Source organism: Condylostylus longicornis, unplaced genomic scaffold (genome assembly GCF_029603195.1).
Source record: "Condylostylus longicornis isolate FDR11 unplaced genomic scaffold, ASM2960319v2 ptg000072l, whole genome shotgun sequence".
Lineage (NCBI taxonomy): Eukaryota > Metazoa > Arthropoda > Insecta > Diptera > Dolichopodidae > Condylostylus > Condylostylus longicornis.
The window spans coordinates 2,003,365-2,029,104 of NW_026578040.1; the positions used below are offsets into that span (position 1 = coordinate 2,003,365).

At 24.5% G+C, this 25,740-nt stretch overlaps 1 protein-coding gene across 4 annotated transcripts in view; it reads right to left on the reverse strand.

Moving 5' to 3' along the window:
• The window catches only part of LOC129612468 (homeobox protein B-H1-like), a 79,575-nt gene that overhangs the window by 11,652 nt on the left and 42,183 nt on the right, over positions 1 to 25,740 (reverse strand). For 3 of the 4 annotated variants that reach the window (XM_055526072.1, XM_055526071.1, XM_055526073.1), the window contains exon 3: positions 8,198 to 10,188. In XM_055526072.1, the coding sequence (XP_055382047.1) occupies positions 8,316 to 9,245 (930 nt within the window). In that variant the 5' untranslated portion in view covers positions 9,246 to 10,188 and the 3' untranslated portion in view covers positions 8,198 to 8,315. Of the gene's footprint in view, positions 1 to 8,197; positions 10,189 to 25,740 lie in introns of those variants that run through there. The other variant, XM_055526074.1, reaches the window with a different exon arrangement.

Sequence of the window (25,740 nt, forward strand, 5' to 3'; positions counted from 1 at the left end):
AATGTACAATACCCTACACATACAAATGTATTAACTACATATACAAACTTTATAAAAACTTGTTAAAGAATTTACTAAGATCACAGTTATGGTCATATAAAAGATCTCTGTGAACAATTTTATTGATTTCTTGAACTAATTTCTCAATCAAATTTACTAATTTTAACTGTCACACTTAATAACTACAATATTTGACTACCGTTTTTACATATTTTTGTATCTTATTTTTTTTCTCGTCAATACCCGCTTTTATATTAAATATTTTAATAAAAATTCAAAATATCGCACCCATAAAATAACAATGCTACAATTCAAAAAATTGTAACCATTACGTAAAATTTTAAACAATTGCAATAGCAGTATATATTAATAAATGAAATGAATAATATATTAATAAATATAATAAATGAATAATAGTTAACAAATTCAATAAATGTTATACAAAAACTTCAATAGGAATAAGAAGTTATACGAAAAAACAAAAAAATCAAAATAAATTTACAAAAAAGCTTTTCTTTAGTTATTTATACAGATATATTTAGGCAAAACCTGCAATTTAAAAAAAACTTATTTTATTTTAAATAACTGTGATTAACTACTACTACATGAACTACTACTTTTCTCAGTTGATATTTTTAAGAATACATTTTAGAAATAAACAAACTTATATTAAAATTAAGCAGTGATTGTAATTAATTGTGATAGTATTTTTCTGTAGGTGCGATACAAATAATAAAATTTGTATAAATTTAAATTTTGTGCTATTAAATTTAGACTTTGTTGTCTTAATACACTGATGTAACAAGAATTTCAAATGAATCATATAAGCAAAATATACCGCTTTGTGTATCAATAAAAGTATATTTTAAAAAATCTATAAAAAAAATCATGTGTAGGAGGCGATGAATATTATGGAACAATATTCAATTTTCCATAAATTAAAAGAGTTATGAAATAGAGAAAATAAAGCGTTCAAAATAAGAGCAAAAAACTATATGAAAAAAATCTGAAGTTCATTGAAAAATATTTCAAAAGTAATAAAACTAATAAAAAAAACTGATCAGCGTAGAGACACTTAATTTCATAGCGAGGGTTTTCTATGCACAAATTAAAGCAAAAAATTTTTACTACGAGTATTCCTAATAGATTTTCGTAAAAATTCATTATTTAATTTCAATCTTGTTTTATAAGAAAACATTTTAAAATCAACTTACATAATAAATAAAACAAATTTTACATATACAATTAGCACTTGGACCACATAAATGTTATAGTTGCGACATTGCAGTTATTAACATCATAATTTTAAATTTCCAGAACAAAAAATATATAAAATATCCTATATTCACGAGTCATTGAATAAAAGGATGTATGTACTTTTACGATCAATGAAACTAAAATTGAAGAAATAACTTTTATTTTATTATTGTTCCATTTAAATTTTACATCATTTTGCTTACATACCTACGGAAGCATAAAATATTGGAATATTTCAAATATATAATAAAGTACTAAACCCAAGATTTGAAGTAATCAAATTATCTAAAGAAATATGAAATGCAAGTAAAGGGCTATATATATGTACAAAAGACAAACTATGATAATTTGAGGATTACGTTTATAACTTTTCTTATAAATTGTATGTATAAATATGTGTATACATGATTATAGCTACATCATTTTGACTTTTGTTTTCCTTTTTTATTTTAAACTTATTACTTACAATTCACATAAAGAAAAATATGTTTTTCTTCTTATATTTTAAACTATGTATTATAAAAGTAAATTACCACAGAAAAAAATAAGACCCATTCATATTTTCATATAAATGTCCTTTTTCTTTCTAAAAAAATAATATCGTATAATATACAGTAAGTTCTCAGTTTGAAAATAAAAATTGACTAAAAGATAACAACAAAATGTTTATTTAAGTATATTGATAATTTTTGATAACACATCTCAAAAATTTGAATTGTGAAATAGTCAGGTATTCAAAACAAAGTGTTATTTTTTGATCTAATAAGAGCCTTAACAACCTTTATATGAACATTCTTGCAGTAAAAATTCAAAATTTGAGCCCGATTTAAAATTGAATTCCACTTTACCGAGAGTGCATCGTATATCTTAAAATCAAATGACCAAGTCATTCAGTTTCTTTTTTTTTTGTTTTTAAGAAATATGGTTATTATTGTTATTGTCTATTACGCTTTATGCAAGTCTACGCACAAAATATAATGTGGGTAACAGTGAGGAGAATAAATAAATAATAGGGGAATAAGCTGGTTGATGTGTAATAAACAAAATGGCAATGAATTTTTAGTTTTTTTTTACATACATACATATATACATACAAATGTATTAAATTGTTCGTATTTACACAGGCGTTCGTATAAAGGGAATACAATATAAAAACACATATAAAACCTCATTTGGTATCTTCTTATTAATATTATTATTATTTGGATCTTTTTTCTTATAGTTATGTATAGTTAAGTCCGAAATAAATTTGAAAATTTTTAAAAAATGTGAAATAAGTAGTAGTGTAGTGAGAGGGGTGTTTGAACGTTAGAAATTTGAAATTTTCACTATATATATGAATACATATGCGAATTCATGTTATTAAAATAATAATTTTGAAGCCTTATGCAAAAATATGCAAGAAACTTTACTAATAGTATTATTTAGAGATTACTGCGTTACTCAAAGTTGTTAAAAGTATTATTTAGAGATCAGAAATCGTTAACATTTAATACAAACTAATACCTTTATATAATTTCTTGCATGAAACATTTAGGTGATAAAAACTTTTTTTTAATTGAATTTCAAAATTTGTTTTCAAAACCTGACACCGAATTAGAAAACTATGACATAGTTTTATAATAAAAAACACAGGTTTTTAACTAAACTTATTCAAATTTTATTAAAACTCAACATTATTGCACGGCATTTGGAGTATCATTGTTTATTCGAAATAATTCTAAGGCTTAAACAACTACTTTACAAAACTATTGTTTTATAGTCATTTCTTTGATTTCTTAACCCTTACTTTCAAAAAGAAATGTTAACTTATCAAAAATTATTTCATTTTTGCTTAACACCATTTTTTCCTTGAATTTTTTTTTATTATTACTTGGTTAGTTGCTTGGTAGCACATTTACCCTTAATTGGGTAAACGTTTCATCGCACCTGATTTTTCCTTAGTTTTCGTTTTATGTTTTCCCTTTTGTTATTTTCGTTATATTATTATCATCTTTTTTTGTATGTTTCCATATATACGAACCATTAAACTTTATCTTTATTATACCTCACAGCAACAAATTCTAGTATAACAACAAGTACACTTCTTTTTTGGGTCGTTTTCATATTTTTCGCCTTTTTTTATTAAATTTTGTTGTTTGCATTCTTACGTTTTTACGTTATTATGTTTTATACATTTTTTATGTTTTTGTTGCCAAATTTGTAGCAATTTTGTATAGAATATTTTAGAAATCTTGTATTTTGTATGTTTTGCTTTGGTCTCTTTAAATAAAATAGGAGAAATGAAGGGAAAAAAAGGAATGAAGATAAACCCTTTTTTCGCCCCTATGCTATTGTCTTTTTTTTCAGCCTCCCCTCCCTATATTCCTTTTGTTCTACTTAAAAAAAATTAAAATAATTTTGTGATTTTGTAAATTTTTGTTTTTTGCCCAGAATTTATTTTAAAAAAATCCAAATAATGTTATTCAAATATTCTTTCAATTTTTTTTCAGCTATTTTCATTTTTTCTACATTTTACCTCATGAATTTTTATCTACGATGTACTGAAGGTGTAATGCGAGGGTACACTCAGAAAAAACAAATCACAAAGTCATGGAAATCTTGCACTTATTTATGTCAAGACTTTTAAATTCTTCTTATTAATGGTGGTGTTTGTTTTCTTCTACTTGATTTGAAGCACTTAATTAAAAAAACGAAGCACAAAAAAAAAGAAAAATTTTTATTATAAGAAAAAAATTTTAGAACGAAAAAAGCAAATCCGTAGATGATTTAAATTAAAAATACGTAAAAATAATGGAGGATCGTGAGACGTAACAAGAAAAGCAAAAGAAGGTGGAAATAAAGAATGTTATTACTGTTATTAGTCAAAAATGCTCTTTAATTTCACTCATTTTTTCTCTCGTACTTTTCACTCGTACATATATAATTAAGAATATTTAATTAGCAACCGCACACAGACTGTGTTCTATTAAAATATAACAGTTATAATTTTTGTTTCATTTCTTTTCTTCTTTGGTTTTTATCTTTCTCCTAATAAATTTAAGTAACTTTTTTTTTCCATTTCATAAAAGTTTTGTTTTTTATTTTTTAATTATGTTATTCATATCACAATCGTAAACTGGAAATTTTTCTTTTTTTTAAATTTCCTCAAGATATTCAGATTAAAAGAAAAGATTTGTGTACCCATAGTTTTGATTTCCGACATATTTAAGGACGATCTTAAATTTTCAGATATCATGAAAGTTGTTAACAAGGTTATTTTTTTTTCTGATTAAAGAAACTATGATGGTATTTTTTATATAGAAACTAAAACCAAATAAAATTTCTGACAGATAAAACATATTATTTAATACATATTAAGCCATAAAAACAAGGGAAATCTGATCATATTAACAATTTAGTTTATTCTAGAAATCAAATCAAATTTAAAAGGAAAACACATCCAAGTGTAAGATACAATTTTATGTACTGCTCATAAAATAATCTGTGAAAAATTAATTTTTTAAGCCAGGTTTATTTGTAAAACGAAATACCATTTTTGTTTATTTTTAAATAAAAATCTAATCTAAAATTTTAATTTCATCAAAAATAATGTGCTGCATATATTAAGGCGCATTAAATTTAGTACATACATATATAATTTTAGTATCAATGATTAGACGAAAATTTGCAGATATAATATTTTTTATAACTTTCATCTTATTATAATTAACATAACATTTAAATTATGGATGAAGACAGTCATCATTTCTCTGAGTTATCCAAAAAAAATTTACAAAAAGCAGGAAGAAGATACGAAAAAAAAAGAAAACCAATTTCTAATACAATATTATGCATTCGTATTTCAAGGAATAAATTATTATTATTACTCGTTCCTCAATCGTCGACGTATATTTAAATAAAATACACTTATCCTTGATCATATACGAGTATACAAAACACCCTAAGTAACCATAACCCTATTTCTTTTCTCTCTCTTTTTTATTTTATTTAAGAAAGTATTTGTAATTTTCTTTTTCCGTTTATCTTTCAAACAGAAAATTCACATATGCATATATATATATAAAAGTATACTGTCATGTATAACTTTGTGTACATACTATATACATACGTAAATGGCACTGTCTATTTTTTTTCGAAACATCTACACATGATAAGAGGAGTAAATGTGCAAATGTAATATTAACTGTCATTCACCTTATGTTCGTGATATGCATATAAAATAAACGTCTTCATTCTATTCCCTGTCGTTAGATTTTCTAATAATTATTTTTCTTTTTCCATCATTTTTCTTATACGTAAAATATCAATATAATATACACATATACAAGCACAAGTTTTTATATATATATTTACAATCCGTGAAAAGTTGTAACACGTCCTAAGTTTTGCTATACGTAATGTGTAAGTATATAACATTTTGGTATATGAATAAATGTTTCATAAGCCATCTATGTAAATGTGGGTGAATTAACCATAAAAGAGAAAGAAGTTATAAAACAAAATGAAATAAGTTAGTAATCAAAATATTAAAATTTGCGTAATTCTTCCGGTTTGTTCGAAATCGAAATTGTTTATATGCACATATGTACAAGTAAAATGGAAAAAATTTAATCAACAATAGACTAAGAAAAATTTTAAAATTGCCTTATCTCCGGATAATCTTACTGCGGATTTAAAATGTTAAAGATTCTTCTTTAAAACAGGGGCTTGAACATTAAATTGATTTTACTGTTGCGTACACACTTCATTCTCATATACTAATGTACAAGTCTAACACAATATCTCCAATAAAAATTCACTCAATGCTAATTCATTGTAGCAACATATTCTAAACATATCGGGAAAATTATTAAGAATACTTTAATAAACTGGGAAAGAAAAACGAAATTAAAAAAGTAAATATAAAAAATAAAAAAGTTCTCTGAAATTCAGAATCTTAAATTGTAAATGTGTCTGTATTAAAAATAACTGTATATATAAATAAGAACAAAGTATACTCATAAGAATTGAAGTAGAACACGTTATTCAGGAGGAATCTTGTTGACAAATTAATATACTTTTCGTAAAGAAAGTGATAAACATGTGAAATAAAAAGAATAGAAAAACAAAAAACATAATATAAAAAATAAAAAAAAATGAAGCACAATAAAATACAATGTGCAAACGTTAATACTTATGTTTGTATATAACAATAAACACATGCGTTTACATAATACAGTCTATGTAACAAAAATTTTCAAAACACAAGAAAAACGTTAAAGTAAAAAATAAAAAGAATGACGAGTTTTCTTTTTATTCCTTCTTTTTCGCTTTTCCAGTATGTTAAAACTTATCATAGTGAAGTGAATTGGATGCTCACTTTAGGATCTTTTGAAGAGTCTTTAAGGAATAATTTGTCATACAAGAGTTTTTTGTGTAAAAGCAGAACAACAAATGAGCAATAAGAAAAGAAAACATACAATAAAAAAATGTCCTTCTAAAATTTTTATTACTTTTTAACCAAAATTAGCCAAATACATATAACACAATTTCATACAAACATACTTATAATAGCTATATAAAGCTTACGAGCACAGTGCGCACATTTATAGAACACAATTATATACACAATTTCATATCGATTCACACAAATACAAACTTTATTTTATATGCATGGAAAAGGAAATTCCTTCTTTCTATTCAATATTTTGATATTCATTGTTGTAATTTTTCTCTTCTATTTTAAGATTTATACATAAAATTGTTTACAAATATTCTAAGGTACACATACATACATTACGTACATATAAACGAATGAATGGGTGAATTATTTTTAACCTTTTAATCCAATTCTTGAATTTGCGGGACCTTAAGTTTCAAATGTGAAAATTTCTTTTTTATTTCAATAATATTTTATCAAAATTTCATTCATTTATCATTCTATGATCTCAAATTCTTTTAAATAATTACGTATACCTTATATAATACGACATATATACATATATATACATGCGAATTCGCGCGTGTGAATCCTATTTTAAAAATATAACTAAAAATATAACATATAAAAATACGTATACTTATGTATAAGTTTATTTGTATATATGTATATGAAAAACTACAATGTAATTGAATAAATGTTCAATATTTGAACCGCAGTATCTCTTTTTTTAGAAAAAAAAAATTATTGTTAAAGATAGACATAACAATGTGCTTACTATCTCGAATGTCTTTATTTTCACAATGTCTAACATTCCTTTTTCATTGTAATACGAAACCACGTTGCTGTAAAAATTCTGCCTAACAAAAGTTTACCCAACTATAATGTTTTTATCTTTATTTTACCCACTGCATTGCGTACAAACAAGTTTAATTTGAATAAAATTTTTAAAGATATCAGTTCCCGGGAAACTTTACTTGAAAAAGTGCCAATTTTAATAATTTGCAAGTATTTTAACAAAATTATTTTACTAAAATCTATAACTGATCATAAGTAATGCAGTAAATAATAGATTTCCACTTAAATTTTATAATTCAGTTTTTTTGCCAAAGAAAAACCTTAGAATCAATAGTAAAATGTTAGACGAATTCGTGCTGCAGGGACTTAAAATTCATCAAACTACTTAATTCCATAAATTAATTCAAAGACAAATAAATTAAAATTTCACACGATCTAAGCAATAAATAGCAATAAAAGTGACAACGTCAACACTCTTATTTTTTTTTTTTGTTTGGACTTTTTTTTTTGTTTGGATTTTTTTTTTAAATTATAGAAAAAATTCGAGTATAATAAAAATTGATTTACTAAATAGTTCATTAACATCAGTCATCAATTATGTGTTCCTCTATTAACGCAAAAACTCTCGCAGTCAAAAATTTAGTAAATTAAGAACAATGATCACACTTTCTTACTAATACTAATAAATTTGTTCAAGATCTTAATGGTTGATTTGAAAAAGTGGATTATGTCACGAAATACGTGAAAAAATGTTCTATTTTTATCATAAAACAACGAAGTATTCAAAATTATTTTGTCTATTATATTTTGAGAAATCAACAAGAGGCAAGTTTTTTTTTTAAATATGTATTATTAAAAAAAATGTACATCCTAAAATTAAATTAAAGAAAAAAACACTTACCTTTTTTAAAGGCATCAAAACATTTCCCGAATTCGATTGACGCATTGCTGCTGCTACAACACCAACATTTAAATTCATTGCAGCTAATTGTGATTGTGTTTGATTTGTAACAGCACTAGCTGGCGGCGGTGGTGGTGGTGGCGATGTATGTTGATTAAAATGTGGGGATTGTTGATGTTGTTGTTGATGCGTATGATGGTAATGACCAGCAACTGCTGATGCTGCTGCTACTGCTGCAGATGTAGGTGTTAAGGGTTGTTGTGCTGCTGCAGCTGCTGCTGCTGCCAAACCCAAATGATTATGTGCTGACGGTGCTGTTATAAATGTTCTTAAAGATAATGGTGTAAACATTGCAGCTGCTGCAGCTGGATGTATTGTTTGTGGATGTGGATGTGCATGTCCATGTCCATGTCCAGTTACACTAGGAGGGGCTGTTGTATGCTGTTGATGTAAAGCAGCAGTTGTATGATGATGCAGAGCAGCAGCTGCTGCAGCCTGACTTGTTGTATGATGCTGAAGTGCAGCAGCAGTTACCGAATGTATTTGGGCATAATTTTGTGCTGCTGTTGGTTGTTGAGCTGCCGCTGTTGCTAATGCTGCAGCTGCAGCAGCTGTTTGATAGTGATGTTGTTGATGATTAAGAGCTGGTGATGCAACGGTAGATGGAACTTGTGTTTGATGTGGTGTCTGCTGAGTAACACCACCTGTTGTTGTAATACTTCCTTGTGTTGGTATTTGGTGACATTGGCCTGGTTGTACAGTTGGTTGTTGAGAGTATGCAGCAACAGCTGATGGATGATTGAATGGTACTAACATTTTTTGTAATGGGACTCCCCATGGCAAATACCAAGAACCAGGGTGCTGCATTTTAATGTTGATTTCTTATCTCTTTTTTTACTTTTAATTCAAAATTTTTAATATATTCTATAGTAAACTTAATAGCATGTGTTTTAAATAAATTAAAATGAAAAAACGATTTAAATATTAAATAGATGTTGACCTTTCATCTGACTTAATTTTATTTAGCTCTGACAAATATCTCTTAAATTTTTTATTAATTTTAAGTTTTTTGCCGTTTTTTAATGCAAATTTAAATTTGATGTAAAATCGCAAAACATATTTAAAGTAAAGTTCGACATAACTAAAGTTTGTAATAAATTAAAATTTAACCAAAAAATTTTTACAAAATCTTGCTTTTTATCACAACATTTAGAAATTATTAAAAAATTTTTTGTTGTTAAAACATTTCCTTGCTACAATTTATTTTTTTTTTTAAATTATAATGACTTTATAAAATGAATTTAAACAGGAATACTGATCACTTTTTCGTGGCACTTTTTATACTTTAAACGTTCGCTTCAAATACACAAATCATTTTTAAATTATTCAATAAATTTTATTATAAAAATTTTTTTTCAATTGAATAAGTAACGACATTTAAGAAATAAAGCCCAAAATTTACAAATACTGAACTTAAATATGTATCTATTTTGGTTTTATTTAATTAAAATAAATTTTCTGATTATGCTAATTACTGAAAATGTAATTTACCGCAAACCTTAAAATCCTTTAATAAATTTATTAGTTAAATCAGCTCTTTCGATTGCGCGCTCTTAAATATTTACAAATTTTTTATGTTTTTGCACATTTTGAATACGAATGATATTTTGTTTGTAGTATTCTTGTTTTTTCTATTTTCTTTTGAAAATAAAATTCATATATGAATCAAATTAAACTTTGAATTCAGTCCAGTTATATGCAACAATTCTTCTATTCAGAAGCAACACCTTTGCGTGTACGTGTTTTTCACCTGGAAATAAAAATTAAAAAAACATATGAAAAACATATAAAATGCAAATGTACATATATAAAAAAATCGAATAATTAATTTATTTTTGTAATTTAAAATTAGCGAAGCATTATAAAAGGATTTTATATTTAAATAAAAATATTTTAAATGTGTTAAGTGTTATGTAGATATTTAAAGTTTGAAGTTATTCTAAAATAAAGCCAATAGTTTATTTTAAACAAAATTTAGTTTTGACATTTAAGTAACGAAGACATGACATTTTAGTTAATTTAAGTAACGAAGTTTTGTTGTAAATGTATTCCAGAAAGAACTTCTCTTTAAATAGAAATCCTACACTTTATTATAGCGCGCTCAATTAATGAGCCATTAATCGTTTAAAAGTATTTTGTATAACTCAACAATTTTCATGTAAAAAAATATTCCATTTCAAAATCAAATGAGTTTATCATGAAATAAAACCAATTTTGTAATTAAATTTCTCTCAGAATTACTGTTTTAAATTAAAATTTTATACTCACACTAAGAAATGTACACAAATACTATATATATACATTTCCTTTTCAATTCATCTAAAAAATGAATAACATTTTATATATTTCAAAGGACCAAAATAAACATTTACATTATTTGAATATGCACACAAAAATCATTAAACTTCATTTTGATGTTTATTCTTTTTAAGACCACAAACAAATATAACTATAAGGTTTTTCCAAGTAATTAAAAAAAATTGTTTTCACTTTTTGTTCTTTTTTTGAAAATTTTATTTATACAAGCACAAATATTATAAAGGAAAAACAAAATTTTCCACCAAATAATCTCTTTATGTTAACATTTCATTTAGACCAAAAATATTATTCATATATGTATGTATGTACATATATCACAATATAAAGGCGTACAAAGTGTATGTACAATTACACCATGAGTCTAAATAAAAAATATATCATAAATCAACCAAAAAATAAACTTCATTAATCGCATTATATTTTGACAATCTAAATTAATTTGTTGATTTCAAATATTTGCCATAAAATTTTTGTCATAGATACAATGAGTTTATAATATGTATATATTTCATTTATTTATGCTATCATACATGAATATATGCATGTATACTTAAACATGCTCCTAATACCTATTTATTTAATTATGATCAAAAAGAGAAGTTGTTTTAAATGAAAATCACTGAAATCACTAGAATCAAAAGCAGGGAAATTTAAAATCTAAATTAGCATGAAAAAAAAAATGTAATTAAGTGCCTAAAAAAGGTAACTTGTTAATCATATAAATATACATACGTATTCATTTACTTCGGCTTTGAAATTAGTAGAGCAATTTAAGAATCTTATTCAAAACAAAATAAATAGTGAATAATTTTTAAATGTTTTTAAATTTTATTTTATAAATTGTACATGTACATATATGTAATATGTATTCATACACATGCAAACGAATATGAGTATATTCACATGTGTTTAATGTACATATAAATATGCAAATGTTATGTATACTCGTACGCGCACTATACTAATAATATGGAAAAAAAGTAATGTACGTATGCCTACGAGTACATAATATTGTGTTATTATTATTCCATTTAAACCAGTTAAAGAAAGAGGGAAAAAATGAAAAGCAAAAATTAAATCTGCTCTCTTACCCTATATTATATACATAACAATTTTCAGCACCTTTACACCCCTTCAGGCCAAAAATAAACAATATTGTATTTATTTTTTTACGAAAGAATATTAAATAAAACAACAATAATAAACTTTTAAACAAATAAAACTGAGAGTAAAATAAGTAACAAAAGAATTCGACATTTTCAAAATTTTTCAATTGTTTTTTTTTATGCTTTTTGTTGATTTTTCTTACAATACAAGTGACAGTAAACGTAAAAGTTATGTATACATACGAATATAATATAAACATGTCTTTATATATAAGTTATTTTTATATTTATATAAATTTGTATATTTTACTTTTTGTCCTGAAAGAGTTCAAATGTTGGATCCTGTATACTCGTATATATAATAAACTTAAAATAGTTATAACCAATATTAAAAGCAAATATAACCAAAAGTAAGAAATCAATATCATCTAGTCTTTGAAAAGTGCTTCTATATTCAAGTTCCCAAAGTCTACTAAAATTAAATCTGAACGTTTAATTCGAAGTCAGACTTACCGAATAGTAAAGTTGTCTAATGAAAAAAGGTACGAAGTTGTATGTAAGTTAAGTAAAGAAGAAATTTTTTACATAATTGTCGTTTTCATAAATATGATTTTCCTACTTTTACTCAGCTCTCTCCATTTTTATATAACATACTTCACACAATATGGAAAATTGTCTAGTTTATGGTTCACAAAACTTTCCTAACAGTATAGAGACTCAAAAGTGGAGCATACAAGTAATTTTTACTTAGTACTTGCATAAATGTTTAGATCACCAATTTGCACCTATAATAAAACTTATTGAAAATAACTTAATGAAAATATTGAAAATAGAATAAAAACTTATTGAAATGCCACAAACTATTCTTTAATATGACCGCAAATCTTTACCAGTGAAACTTATTATTCTGCATATATTCATGATTTTTGTAGGCTTTTACCAACTATTTATTAATTATTTTGATTTTATTATTTTTTTTGTGGCATTATTTAAATATTTGTATATGAATATTCCCTAATAAATAATTAACAATTAAAATGTCAAAATATGAAGTTTTCGAATTTCTGACTACTTCTCCATACAAAAAACATTAAAAATTCAGTTTACAAATCAAATTTTGCTTCTACGAACAGCTATATTCCCTTTCTTATTGAAACTCTATTCAAATACAAACAAACGATGTACTATATTGTTATAAATTTATTATGCGGGTAAAACATAAAGGAAAAGTATAAAAACAATAAAAAAAGTAGAAAAATGAGAAAAAACAAATAAGTAAATACGAACATTGAATTTAAACATGAAGAGAAAAGCCCCTGTCAATTTGAAATTCAATTTTTCTACAATCAGCAAAAATATAAGGAAAACTCTTCTTATTTTTTTCATTCCACAATCAATAAACAACAAACCGTAACATACCAAAAATATGCTGGCTTTTAATATAATTGTAAAATTTTATATACGTGTAGCGCAATCAACTGTCAAAAAGAGAGGAAATATGAACACATTTGTTACCAAATGCTCCCACATCATATAGATATTGGCATCTTTATGAAAGGATCCAGACAAAAATAATAATAAAAAAGAAAACTTACTAATAAAATTGCAAATTATTTTCCAGGGAAAAAAAGGAATAAAATATTTATACTTTTTTTTTGTTTCAATAATTTAACACGCAAGTGTACAGTTAAAATTAAATAAAGACATAATATCTATCTTCGTGAAGGAGTCATCTTATTTCTTGCTCTTGTTACCCACAAACAAGAGGACACACAAAAATTTCATATGTGGATATACAAAAGTGAGAAGAAAACAGCGAGACAATAATTCATATTCAAAATGCTTTTTATAAAAGTTTTACAATATTTTTCAGTATATATGAAGAAAAAGATGGCACACTTGTTGCAACGAGAATATAAAGAGTTAAGAGAAAATTTCATGACAAAATAGACAACACCAAACTCTATAAAATTTTTTGAAAAGTTTATCCAACCTGAACTTAAACTTATGAAATTTAATAAATAAGTACATGGTATGTTCAAGTATATTTGTTAAAAAAGGCTTAGAACATCCAAAATAAATTGTTCCCTTTTTCATATTGTTTTTGTTGGGACAATCTTAATTAGATTTTTTGATTGTACAATAAAAAAACTCAAATAATGAATAAATGAGAATGTCTATATCTAGACATTCTCATTTATTCATTATTTGAGTAATAATCTACAGTCTAGCTCATTCTTAGATTTCATTCTTAGGAAATTTTAAGAAAAAGAATTTTAAATAAAGAAAAATATTAAAGACTAAATTTCTTACAATACGTACTATAATCAGCGAAATTATAAAGCGAATAAAATAATGAAAATAAAAAATGTTTGGTTTTTACTCAACAATTTCGTAGTTTTGCTTTGATATTTTATCATTTCGATATCCAACTTCGCAACCAGCGAATTTTGATTCTCATATTTGAGTACTTGTTCGCTCATCAAAAAATGGTTTATTCTATGTTTGACTGTTAAATTTTTAAAAGAATTTCCTTTTTTTTCCTAGCGAAATATTTTAAAAGTACAGATTTCTTGTAAACTCTCAGTTTTAATAGTTATTTTAAAGCATTTGATGTGGTTTGCTTTTCAAAACCTAAAACCTTTGTTTAAAGCTGGCATTTCTCGAAAATTCATGGTCTTGAAAAAAACAAAATTTTTTAAACTCTACATTAATAAAATATTCATTTCTTCAAAGACAATTTCTCTCTATGTTCGACTCTTTTTAATTTTGTTGCTATCTTAAATGCATGCAATAATTCTGTCATAATTACAAGTATATTACTATTATATTAACAGAAAACACTTGGAAATGTGCTACTTTACTTCGTAATTATGAATTTATTTATTAAAATTTCTACTTTATTACTTTCCAACAAAAATTCAAACTGAAAACCATTAATTAAAAATTGAAGAATTTGTGTTACTTGACCTTTTGTGCTTCATATTTTGAAATTTAAATAATTAGAAAAAAAAACATTTTTAATTATCCCTTATATTTTATACAGTTATTAATTTAGAAGTTTTGTTTCTTCAACAGTCTTGTCTTTACTTTCATTACACACGAAAGAAGAGCCGTTACTACTGATTAATTTTGTATGTAAAGTTACAAAATTCTAAAAGTACCCATATCTAAGCGTTGTCTATCTAAGGGAAAAAAAATTTTATTCAGACTTTAAAAAAAACCCTGTTTGTTTCTCCATCCTACGAAACAAGGACAAATTTTTTGTTTGTTATAACGACCGCATTGCATTTTCTAAGGGAGGTTGTGTGATGGCAACAAATTTTGCATACGAATTTGCTGAACTTTTTTGCGGGCTAATTTTAGATTTTTGTCTATATAGAGAGAAATAATCGATTTTACATTTTTTACCATATCTACGGAACGGATTGATGAAATTTCTTGAAATTTGATATTTGAGTTCTGGTAGCACAAAACGAAACTCTTCTAAGAGCCAAATTTACATACTAGGTATGTTAACTAAGAGCTTTCTAACGCTCTAAAAATTGGAAAGAAATGTTTAAAAGGCATTTTTATAAACTTGTGTAACACTTTCAATTAACTAGCCAATACACATTGCGGTCGGTTATGTGCTGACCACATTAGATGTTTTTTTTAAACCTCATCTTTACACATACATATATACGCAATAATATTGTAACATTTAAATCATAATAACTAATACAATATACAGCATTAAAGTGTATCCTTTTATAAAAATTTTACAAATTTACAAGGTTACCCTTTTGCACCTAAAACGGAAAAAAGTTATCAGAAGAGCAAAGTAAATATTGTATTGGAGAATAGCGGGAAAAACTTTTTTGAAGAAAGATAAAAAAAATTTGCATAAACCTTTAACTTCGCAACATTTAAATGATCCGAAGATGGTAAGCAACAATAACATTATAAAAAAAAAATAGAACGATAAAAATATTTCGAAAATTTATTCAAAGGAACGCGAATACACAATTTTTCATGTTTTTTTCTCTCTCTGTGCAGGAGTCACAATTTTAATGTTAAAATTATCTTTTAACAATAAAGTAAACGAATAAAGTAAAAAAGGAGAAAAAAAAAATTTTAAAAATCACAAAATTTTTGAAAAAAGGACTCGAAAAATTTTTTGAAGGAATTTTTTTATATGTTTGATACTTAAGAAAAAAAAAGAGTAAAAACTTTAGACTATGGATGACTTTTCAATAATGAAAATTTTTCCATTATTTTAAAAATATTTTAAAAAGCAATTTCAAAGTATTAAAACCTTTTAACAATGTAAGAACAAGATTTTTTTTAGAAAAAATTTCAATATTTTATTTTTGTTACATTAATTAAGATTAATATTATGAGAGACGCTAGAAAAACAGAGAATTTTATTTAAATATTTAAAAACAATGAAAATATTAAAATACGATGGATAACAATTTCTTCAGTAGTCTTTTTTAAATAAAATTTATTTAATTTTGAAAAACCAAAACATTATTAAAGTACGAATAGAAAATTAGTCTTTTTGTTTCTTTGGAAAGAAGTGACATAAAATACTATTTTTTTTTTTTTCTAAACGACATCACTTTTAACACTCGCCCTTCATTTACGAAATACATTTTCAATTTTTATTAAATTATAATTCCAATTAAAGTCAAGTTGATGTATACTTCCTAATTAAAAATTCTATTATAATTATTAATTAATTTACACTTAACTTTATCTTTATACCATTACGAGTTTATATAGATACTTGAATAATAAAATCCATTATATATTAATGTTGTTATTCATTAAAATTAATTAGAAGTCGACCTTTAATCATAATTAAAATTAATAACAATAAGATGACCACAAAATGAAAAATCATGATTTGATTTTAAATAATTAACATCAATATTTAGGAACACAAAATATATAATTATGTTTATATGTAACCCTTTTAAATTTTTCCGTATACAATTCATATAGTTTTTAATGAACATTTGAACTTTCTTATCAAATTTGTATTAAAAATAATTTTACTCTTAAAGACTTTAAAGTCCTAATTAGTCGCATAATTGTGTTAGAGTTATTTTGAATTGTTTAATTTGAGTTTCATTTACATGCAATTTAGTAAAGGTTTACTCAGGTCTTAATCAGTACCATAATTGAACTTATTGCTAATTTATTAAATCAAATTAATTAAGGCAATTAGAAGGGTTAAATTAGAGTATTAAATTATAATTTTTAAACCAGAATAGCTTTATTAATATTACTTAATACACCCATTTTTCAAGAATTTGTGAGTATTACGAGTATATGTCCAAAAAGTATTAAAAAGAGCAAAATTTCTTCAAAAAATTTCATACCGTATTCATATTATATGGGGACAAAATCTTGATAAAATTATATAGATTTTATTTCTAATGAAAGCACAATATCACAATAATATTTATACAGTTAAAAGCAAGGAATTCTATTTAACGTTTAAATTAAAAGTTATAATTAAAAATTGTGATATTTTTACAACTTGTAAATTTGATCTGTGTTAATTTTTATAAGACAAAAAAAATGCTCCTCTCGTATTTGGTTGCGCTCTCAATGTCTCAGACTAAATATTGTTTTATGTCAGGAACACAACTCACAAACATATTAAACAATAGTTGAACCATAATAAAAATATTGAAACAAACAATAATGTTGAACAATTTCAGACTATAAAAATTTTTTTTGCAAAACTTACTACTTTACCCTTAATTACTATCATTTTTATTTGTATATAATATGAAAATTTCCTTTTTATTTTACTAATTGCCTTTATTGTATGAATAGAATCCTCTTTTTTCAGAAATTAAATATCTCTTTTCAATTTGGTAAATCTGTGTTCGAAAGGAAGAGCAAAAAAAAGAATAAAAAAAAATTAGCCTGTTTTTTTTTTTGAGTAATTGTTAAATTTTATGGTCGAAATAATAAAAAATGATAAAAATATTTTTTATTTTATGAAAATTAAAAAAAGTATACATGCGAAAATATTTACAACTCTTTTATTCCAAACAAAAAGTAGAAAGGGAAATGGAAAATTCCAGGTTTTTTTTTTGAATACTTTAAAATTTAATTTTCCCTTCATTTGAATTTTTTAATACTTTAAATATTTTTGAAAAAATCTATTATACAAAAAATATTTTGGTTTAGTTCTTTTTGTTCATTTTTGTGCAGAAACCTTATTTTCTATTCTAAAGAGTATTTTACGTATATGGTTGTGTGTATATATGTATATGCATTTATGTACATGCATACACATTATATCTACTATCCTAATATTTATTCTATACACATTCTATCTATTGCTTACTTCTAGGAATTTTGAATTTATTTATGTTTTTTTTTAAATTGAAACAGCTGTATGTACTTTGTGCGTCTCTCTAACATTTCTACTTTTTCACTTCATAAAATAATTATATGTACAGTACTTAAATATACATAATAATTATCCAAATACACATTATAAAAATTTGAAAAAAATAAAAATATTTTAACAAAAACTAAAATGCCAGATATTAAATATTAAAATAAATTAAAATTTTCGGTGGTGCAATAGTAAATATATTTACCTAAAATTAAAAAAACGTAAACAAACCTATAATTTAAACGTAAGCAAGTGCAGTTACGCAATAATATAGGAAAGATCATTAATTGCATTAAGCGTAAGCATATGCGATTACTAATAATAAGAAAAATGATTGATCGTAATGTGGTACATTGTTGACTAGTAAGGACATTAATTATCAGAATTAAATTTTTTCTACTGAAATCTTTTGGTACTTATTGAAATCTTCAGGAGTGATCTTGAATTTAAAAGATGTCAAATTCCGTTCAAACAATTCAAAAATTTAAATATGAATTCTTGTTTTCAAAAATTTAAAAGCTGGGATACCGAAAAGTTAAATAGTTTTTAGAAGCAAATTTTATTTTTAAAATTGAATTTGTTAATTAATTAAAAACACATAAATAACAGATCTCTGGAGAAATATTAATTCCTTAAAGAGCTCAAACAATATTTATGTTCTTATAAGTAATTCAAACTTATTTTTTCGATCCAATATATTTCACTAATTTCTCGTTTTTCGATTATTAATTTTTAAGATAGCATATTAATCACTATGTCATTTATTTTAAATTTCTGAATTTGCTTATTTATGGTTTAATTAAAAAGGATTTGTTCTTTATTAAATAAATTGTTGTGATAATATGCAAAAATTCTTACGAGTATTAACACTTTGTTTTATACCAAAAGCTCCTCTATGCACATACATTTTATAAAGTAACTTATATTATAATTGGTATTTTCAAAGGATTTTAGTAGCTTCATTGGCTTATTATGTAGATAGAATGATAATAACAATATTTTATTAATACATATATGTTTATGCATATATAAATGTATATTATGATGAACATGCTTTTTGATTTTATATTATACTTTTGTAAATACACGTATTTGCTCGATTCCTGTTAAGAGGACTAAATTTAATCTGAGTAATCACGCCAATTAAAAAATATGTTGAATGAAAATTTGTTTTGAAGATGAGCTTATAATGTACAATATACATATATAAGCATTAAAGAGTAAAATATATGATTCAATACATGAGTATACATAATAATTTATACATATAATTTTGCAAATAGAAGACATACGTATTTACTCGTATATTTATATTTATATAAAATAATACTGAATAAATTTTTAAGGTACGTACATTTGTAAATCGTTGAACACTTTTGTTAAGAGTGAATGATTTAATTAAATTAGTTTTCTAAACGAATGATAAAACCAAATAAGAGACAAATATATAATTAGAAATTATTCTAAACAAACTATTGTTGGTTTCTCTAACTATTTATTTTCTATTTTGTTGCTCAATTAAATACCACAGCTCTGTGATTTCAAAAAGATTATTCTTTTATTGAAGCATTAATCATCGCCGAGAGCGGAACACAATATCGTAAGTACATAATGAATAAAAACAATTGAAGAAGAGTGTTGGAAAATTTTAATCATTGTTTCCATATTCCTATTATTCGTATCACATAAAGAATACGAGTATAAAATTTTGGAATTAAGATTTTATTTTATTTCTTATAGGTGCTAAATAAAATCAAGTTTTAATAATTTGAACGATTATTTCGATCTTTCCTTTTTTTTTTGAGTTTAAGCTTTTAAAAAACTAAAGGCTTAAACTCAAATCAAGCTTTTATTTTTGAGTTTAAGCTTTTAAAAAACTAAATTAATTAATATTTAACATTTAGACTTAGTATTTAACAATTAATACAACCGCAATTTCACTACATTTTAAAACCTTTTGCCAAAAAAAATTGATGGCAAAAAAAAATATTGATCATGAAAGTTTTAACCAGCCATGCGTAGTTGTTCACGTCAAAAGTTTTTAGAAAGTACCCTACATTTAATTTTCTCTTTCATTTTAAATGAAAACAATGAGGTTGAAAAATAAAGAATTTCGAATTGGATTTTATCATAAAAAAATTTCAATGAAATATGCAACAATTAAAATATTTTCCCTGACAAAATAAAATTTTATATTTCATTTTAATATTTATTTTTATAAATAATTAAATGCATTTATCAAAATTACATAACATTTTAAATTGGTGCAAAAAAAAAAAAGAAATCAATTTCTGTGTACCCTTCGCATCAATTAGTTTACAAGGTTTTTTTTGAAAGAAATTAATTTTATTTTCTTGAAAAGTAATTCATCTTGTTTCACTATTTAATTTTTCGAGTTTTAATATTTTGTCAACTGAAGATAAATTATCGTTTCACGTTTTGTGAACTTATTTATATACTGGTTACAGAGTCGTATTTTGCTCAGCGTAATATTTTGCGTGGATATAGATATCTAACAAATATTTTTTTAAACGCTTTTGCTTTTCTGCAAAGGTATGAAATTTTGTAATTAGTCCAATTCGAAGAACGAATTAACTGCTTATCAGAATGACTATTTTGATGAAAAATCACAACAATTGTTGGTTGTGGCTCCAAAAATTAGCTACAATTGTTTGAGTTTTTACTTTTTAGTTCTTTTCTAAAAAATTTTTAAGTGCTTATTAGTTTCACTCTGTCCGACCATCCGTCCGTCTGTCCGTGTGTCTGTTTACAAAACTTCTACACCCTTGAAGATAGAAAGCTGAAATTTTGTATGTTCATAGATCTTTACTAGAAACTAATTTTCGTCGAACGAAATTGTTACCTATCTCCTCCAAGAGTTATACGCCCTCAAAACCCTAAAAATGCCAATTTTCAACTATTAATTGTAGTAGAACCATATGCGGCATTTTTCAAATTTTGCAAACGCTCTTTAAATTAATTTCTCTTTATTTCAAAAATTTATATATTTAGGATGAACGATTTATCCAGTTCATCAAAATAATTTAATTAGTGTGGTAGGTATACATAAGGAAAAGTGCTACAATACAATACATTGGTTTGGTCCAACTTTATTATAAAAGGCTTTAAAATTTTTATATTCAAATGATTTTTTTCTGTATTTCCTGAACCATAAAAGATTTTTTTGCGTTTAATTGCTTCAAATAAAGCTTTGGTAACGGATATAATCCGGCAAAGATATTTTTGAAGTTCGTAAGAAAAATTTCGTAAGAAATTGTCAGAATTTCTTTTTTTAGACTGTTTGTACCTAATTTTCATACCCAATATTTGCATTTTCAAAGACTGTTTGATAGAAGTTTCTGTAATTTTTCGAACGTAAGTTTTAAACCAAAAAACCTAGGCATGTTAAAGTTTTCCATAATTCTTTTTAAATTTTTCTTTTTTGCATAATTTTATCTATTCCAATCAATTAAACAGTTTCAAACGCTACGAAAAGGTCTTGAACTTTGAAATAATTGAATTTCATTTTTGGAATTACTTACATCTACCCTAACCCTTTAATCGTTTAGTAACTATTAAAGTTTTTCTAATATATCTCAGATCTTATAAATCTAATTCCATTCTTCCTGCTTAAATTAAATTCTTATACTTCAATGGTTATATGTTTAAATTTTTGGGCAAAAATAAATGAATGTATTCCGAGAAAAGAAAAAAAATAATGTGTCAAAAGTGAGAATTGCATTTTCAATTTACACACAGTCGTAAGCGTTTATTTCAACGGAACAAAAAAAGAAAATTTCAAAAGTGCCGATTTATTTCAGACAAAAATTTAATTTAACCGCCAGTGCTAAATAATTGGAAACTGGTATTTTTTTCAAGATAATTTTTGAAAGTCATAAATTTCTTCCTTTTACTCCACCCATATTTATGTGCAACGAATTCATAAATATATACGCGTTTAATATAATTTTAAAAATATTAAATGTATGTAATAAGGTCAATAAATGTAGAGTTTAATAAAAGGACTTTGAAATTGAAAGGGAAAAACAAAATTACATAAAAATTTCTTAATATAGCAACAATTATTTTTTAACAAGGGTAAAAACATACATAAAAAACTGAAAATTCTTCAAAAAAAACAACTGTTCACATACAAAAGATGAAAGTTAATTAAAATTAATGAAGGTCATAATATTAATAATGCCGAAAAAAATATATTTGAGAAACCTACCTACAAAATTATTTTATGTAACTTGAAAAAGGTTCGTGTATACAATGTGAGAAATACAATGAAGGCAACTCATTCAAGTTCATGTTTAGGTTTATTATACATTATCAATTTTTATTATGTAATCGAAGAGAGCAAAAATATTATCGGCATATAACTTCATTAAATTCAATTTACAGCAATTTTTGAAACATTTACCTATTTTGAAGATTTATTCAAAATGAACTAAAATTGTTTCAGTTCCACGTTCATTATTTTCATCTTTTTTCTCCTAATCAAATTTTGAGTGCACATTAAAATTAAAATAGAATTTAATTCTTTTCAAAATAAACTATTAGCATATAAAAAAAATTGTCATTACAATCTTTTTACCACGATTTCTTGTATGAGCACACTAAACCCAAATCATAATATGTATTCAGATACATACATACATATATCAATAGTTGTATATAAAATTAGTAACCAAATAAAAAACCAAACCTTAAATTGAGAAAATAATGAGCAGTTTTAACCATGTCACTCAAATATTTAAGTAGGTAACTTAAAATACTAAAACTGGTTAATTAAACTAAAATTAAAATTCCAATATGTACGCACACAATTTTTAAAACGTATACTAAAGTATTTATATTTATATACATTAATTTAAGCTTCGTTTACACTTTTTTATAACCGTACGAACATATGTTCGAAGGGTGTACCAAATTTGCTTTACCGTTTGTAACGCTAAGAAACAATAGTTTGAAATATAGACTCAAGTGTATGTTTTTCAGCACCGAATTCTGAGTTGATTTAGCTTTGTCTGTCCGTCCGCCCCAACGATAACTCAAAAACTAATTGAGCTAAGTTCACACAATTTTCACAAATAATTCATTATAGTAAATGCCAGAACCCTATTTAAATTGGATATAATCGTGGTGCTGGTTCGGGTAACTGCCATACAGCTTTAATATTTATTTGACCATATCTTAGAAAATATAAAAGCTGTGGCATTTAAATTTCGCACAAGTAAAAATATTAGTAGGGCCAATGTGTTTAATAAAAGTTTGTTGAAATTTCTTGGCTCCTTCTAGTAGCAGCCATACAACTTCAATAGTAGTTTGGCCATAACTTAGAAAATATTGAAAGCACAGTACTGAAATTTTGCATAATTTAATATGCAAAATTTACGTAAATTTTACATAAATTAATATTGTAATACGACAACTTCAAGTCATAGTCGGTCCCCTAGTCAGCTATGGGAAATTTATTCAGCACAGTCGGTCCCCTAGTCAGCACATAGTATAACAAATTCGCACGAGTATCACAGAGTTGGCACGTCAACTTTATTTTTTCTCGTTTTTATTTATTTTTACGGTTTAAAACACTTCATTCATTAATTTTAAATTTAAGCAAACACAAAAGTTTTGCTTTTCGGTTTTCTTTACAATTAAAAATTAAATATTAATTTTACGCATATCCGTACCTAATGTTCATACTCACATATAATGCAAATACAAAATACAATCTAAAATTTTGCTATTTTCAATGAATATTTTAAGGTTAAAATTTTTTTTTCATTTTTTGAACTCTGTACAAAGTGATGAATAAATTTTGCTAATATTGTATTTTAATTAAATAAAAAAACTTTGTAGTTTGTCAATATATGTGTATTTAAATAAATTTCATACTTTTTCAAATATTTAGAAACTGCGATTTGAAAATTATAAATTTGCATTTTTGTTAAAAAGGAAAAAAAAACAAGAAAATTAAATTTTCTTAAATAAAACTTCTATTCTAATTTTATACAAATTCATAAAGACCGATATATTCGAACATACTTACATACATATACGTTATATGAATTATATTTATTGTATGAATCAACAAAGAGAAATTATTAAAAAAACAAATAAAAAAGTTCATGATTTTTGCTGGTCAAAAGTTAAATTAATAAAAAAAAACAAAAAAATCATTTTAAATTTTATTTATTTATTTATTGAAAATATTTAGTCGTTTTTAGTTGCATTATTTGCAAATCTAAAAAACCTTTATGTTAATTAAAAAAAAATTCTTCAACCTCAATGGAAATGAAATCGATTTATATTTACTTATACTCAAAAATTAATGCTCTATTAAAAATTATTTCAAAGCGCATAATTATAAAATACACGGGGCATATTAATGTGCAAATAGCAATAATATGCTTTTAAATATAAATTTTGTTTATAAAACTATAGTTAAATCAGCTTAAAAAAGAATGAAAAGATTTTGAATGAATAACACGGTTACCGATCTTATTTAAGAGCTCGCCTTAAACTAAGGAATATCATTGCTTTGAATAACAACTCAAATAAGAACAGGTCATTATAATTTGCAATAGAATACGACATAAGCATTTTCTTGCGCAATTTCTTTTCTACATAAATACATGTATTACGTAACGCTCTTCGAAAATTTTAATTTATTGTATTCTTAGTACAGCACATTAAACGAAAATTCATATTTCAATGAAAAATATTAATTACATTTTGCAATAATAATGCTATTGTTGAATCTAAATGATATTTTACCGAATCAACATTTTGTATTCTTTGAAATACCCAATATAATGAAGAAAAAGGATTAATTTTCATTCATGTTTTGTTAAAGGATTAAAGAAATATTGTTGAACTGTAAATAAAACAAACAAAAAATCCTAAGAATTAAGAAAACAAAAATAAAACAAAACGTCTATCTCGCTCCATCATTTTTGATAGAAAATTCAAAAATTAAAGCTAAAAATTTATTAATACGCAAAGAAAAAGAGCAACCTGTTAAATAATCACTAACTTATTAGTTCTTATTAAACATACTATATACATTGCGACGCATTATATTATTTTCTGCTATTCTTTTCTGTATATTACAAAAATTTAAAGATGTTACAAAGGCAATTTCTGTTTATATTCCTCTTTGTCGAATGAAAAGTTTTTGCAAAATGATATCATTTAACGAAAATTCACACAATGAACAATGGACTCTATCTAAGTAGAAATATATAAGAGTTATATAGCTACTTAAGGTTGACACGTGAACAATGTTTAAGGGTACCGACCAACTTTCCTTTCATTGACGAATTCCAAGAAAAACAAATTTTTAAAAATTTCAAAAATGATTTTCAATTAAAATTATTCGTCCATATGGCTTTCACCTTTTATTTTCCTGATCATAAATGCGCCATGGCATATGAAAAAATTCCAATAAAATCCAGATAAAAAT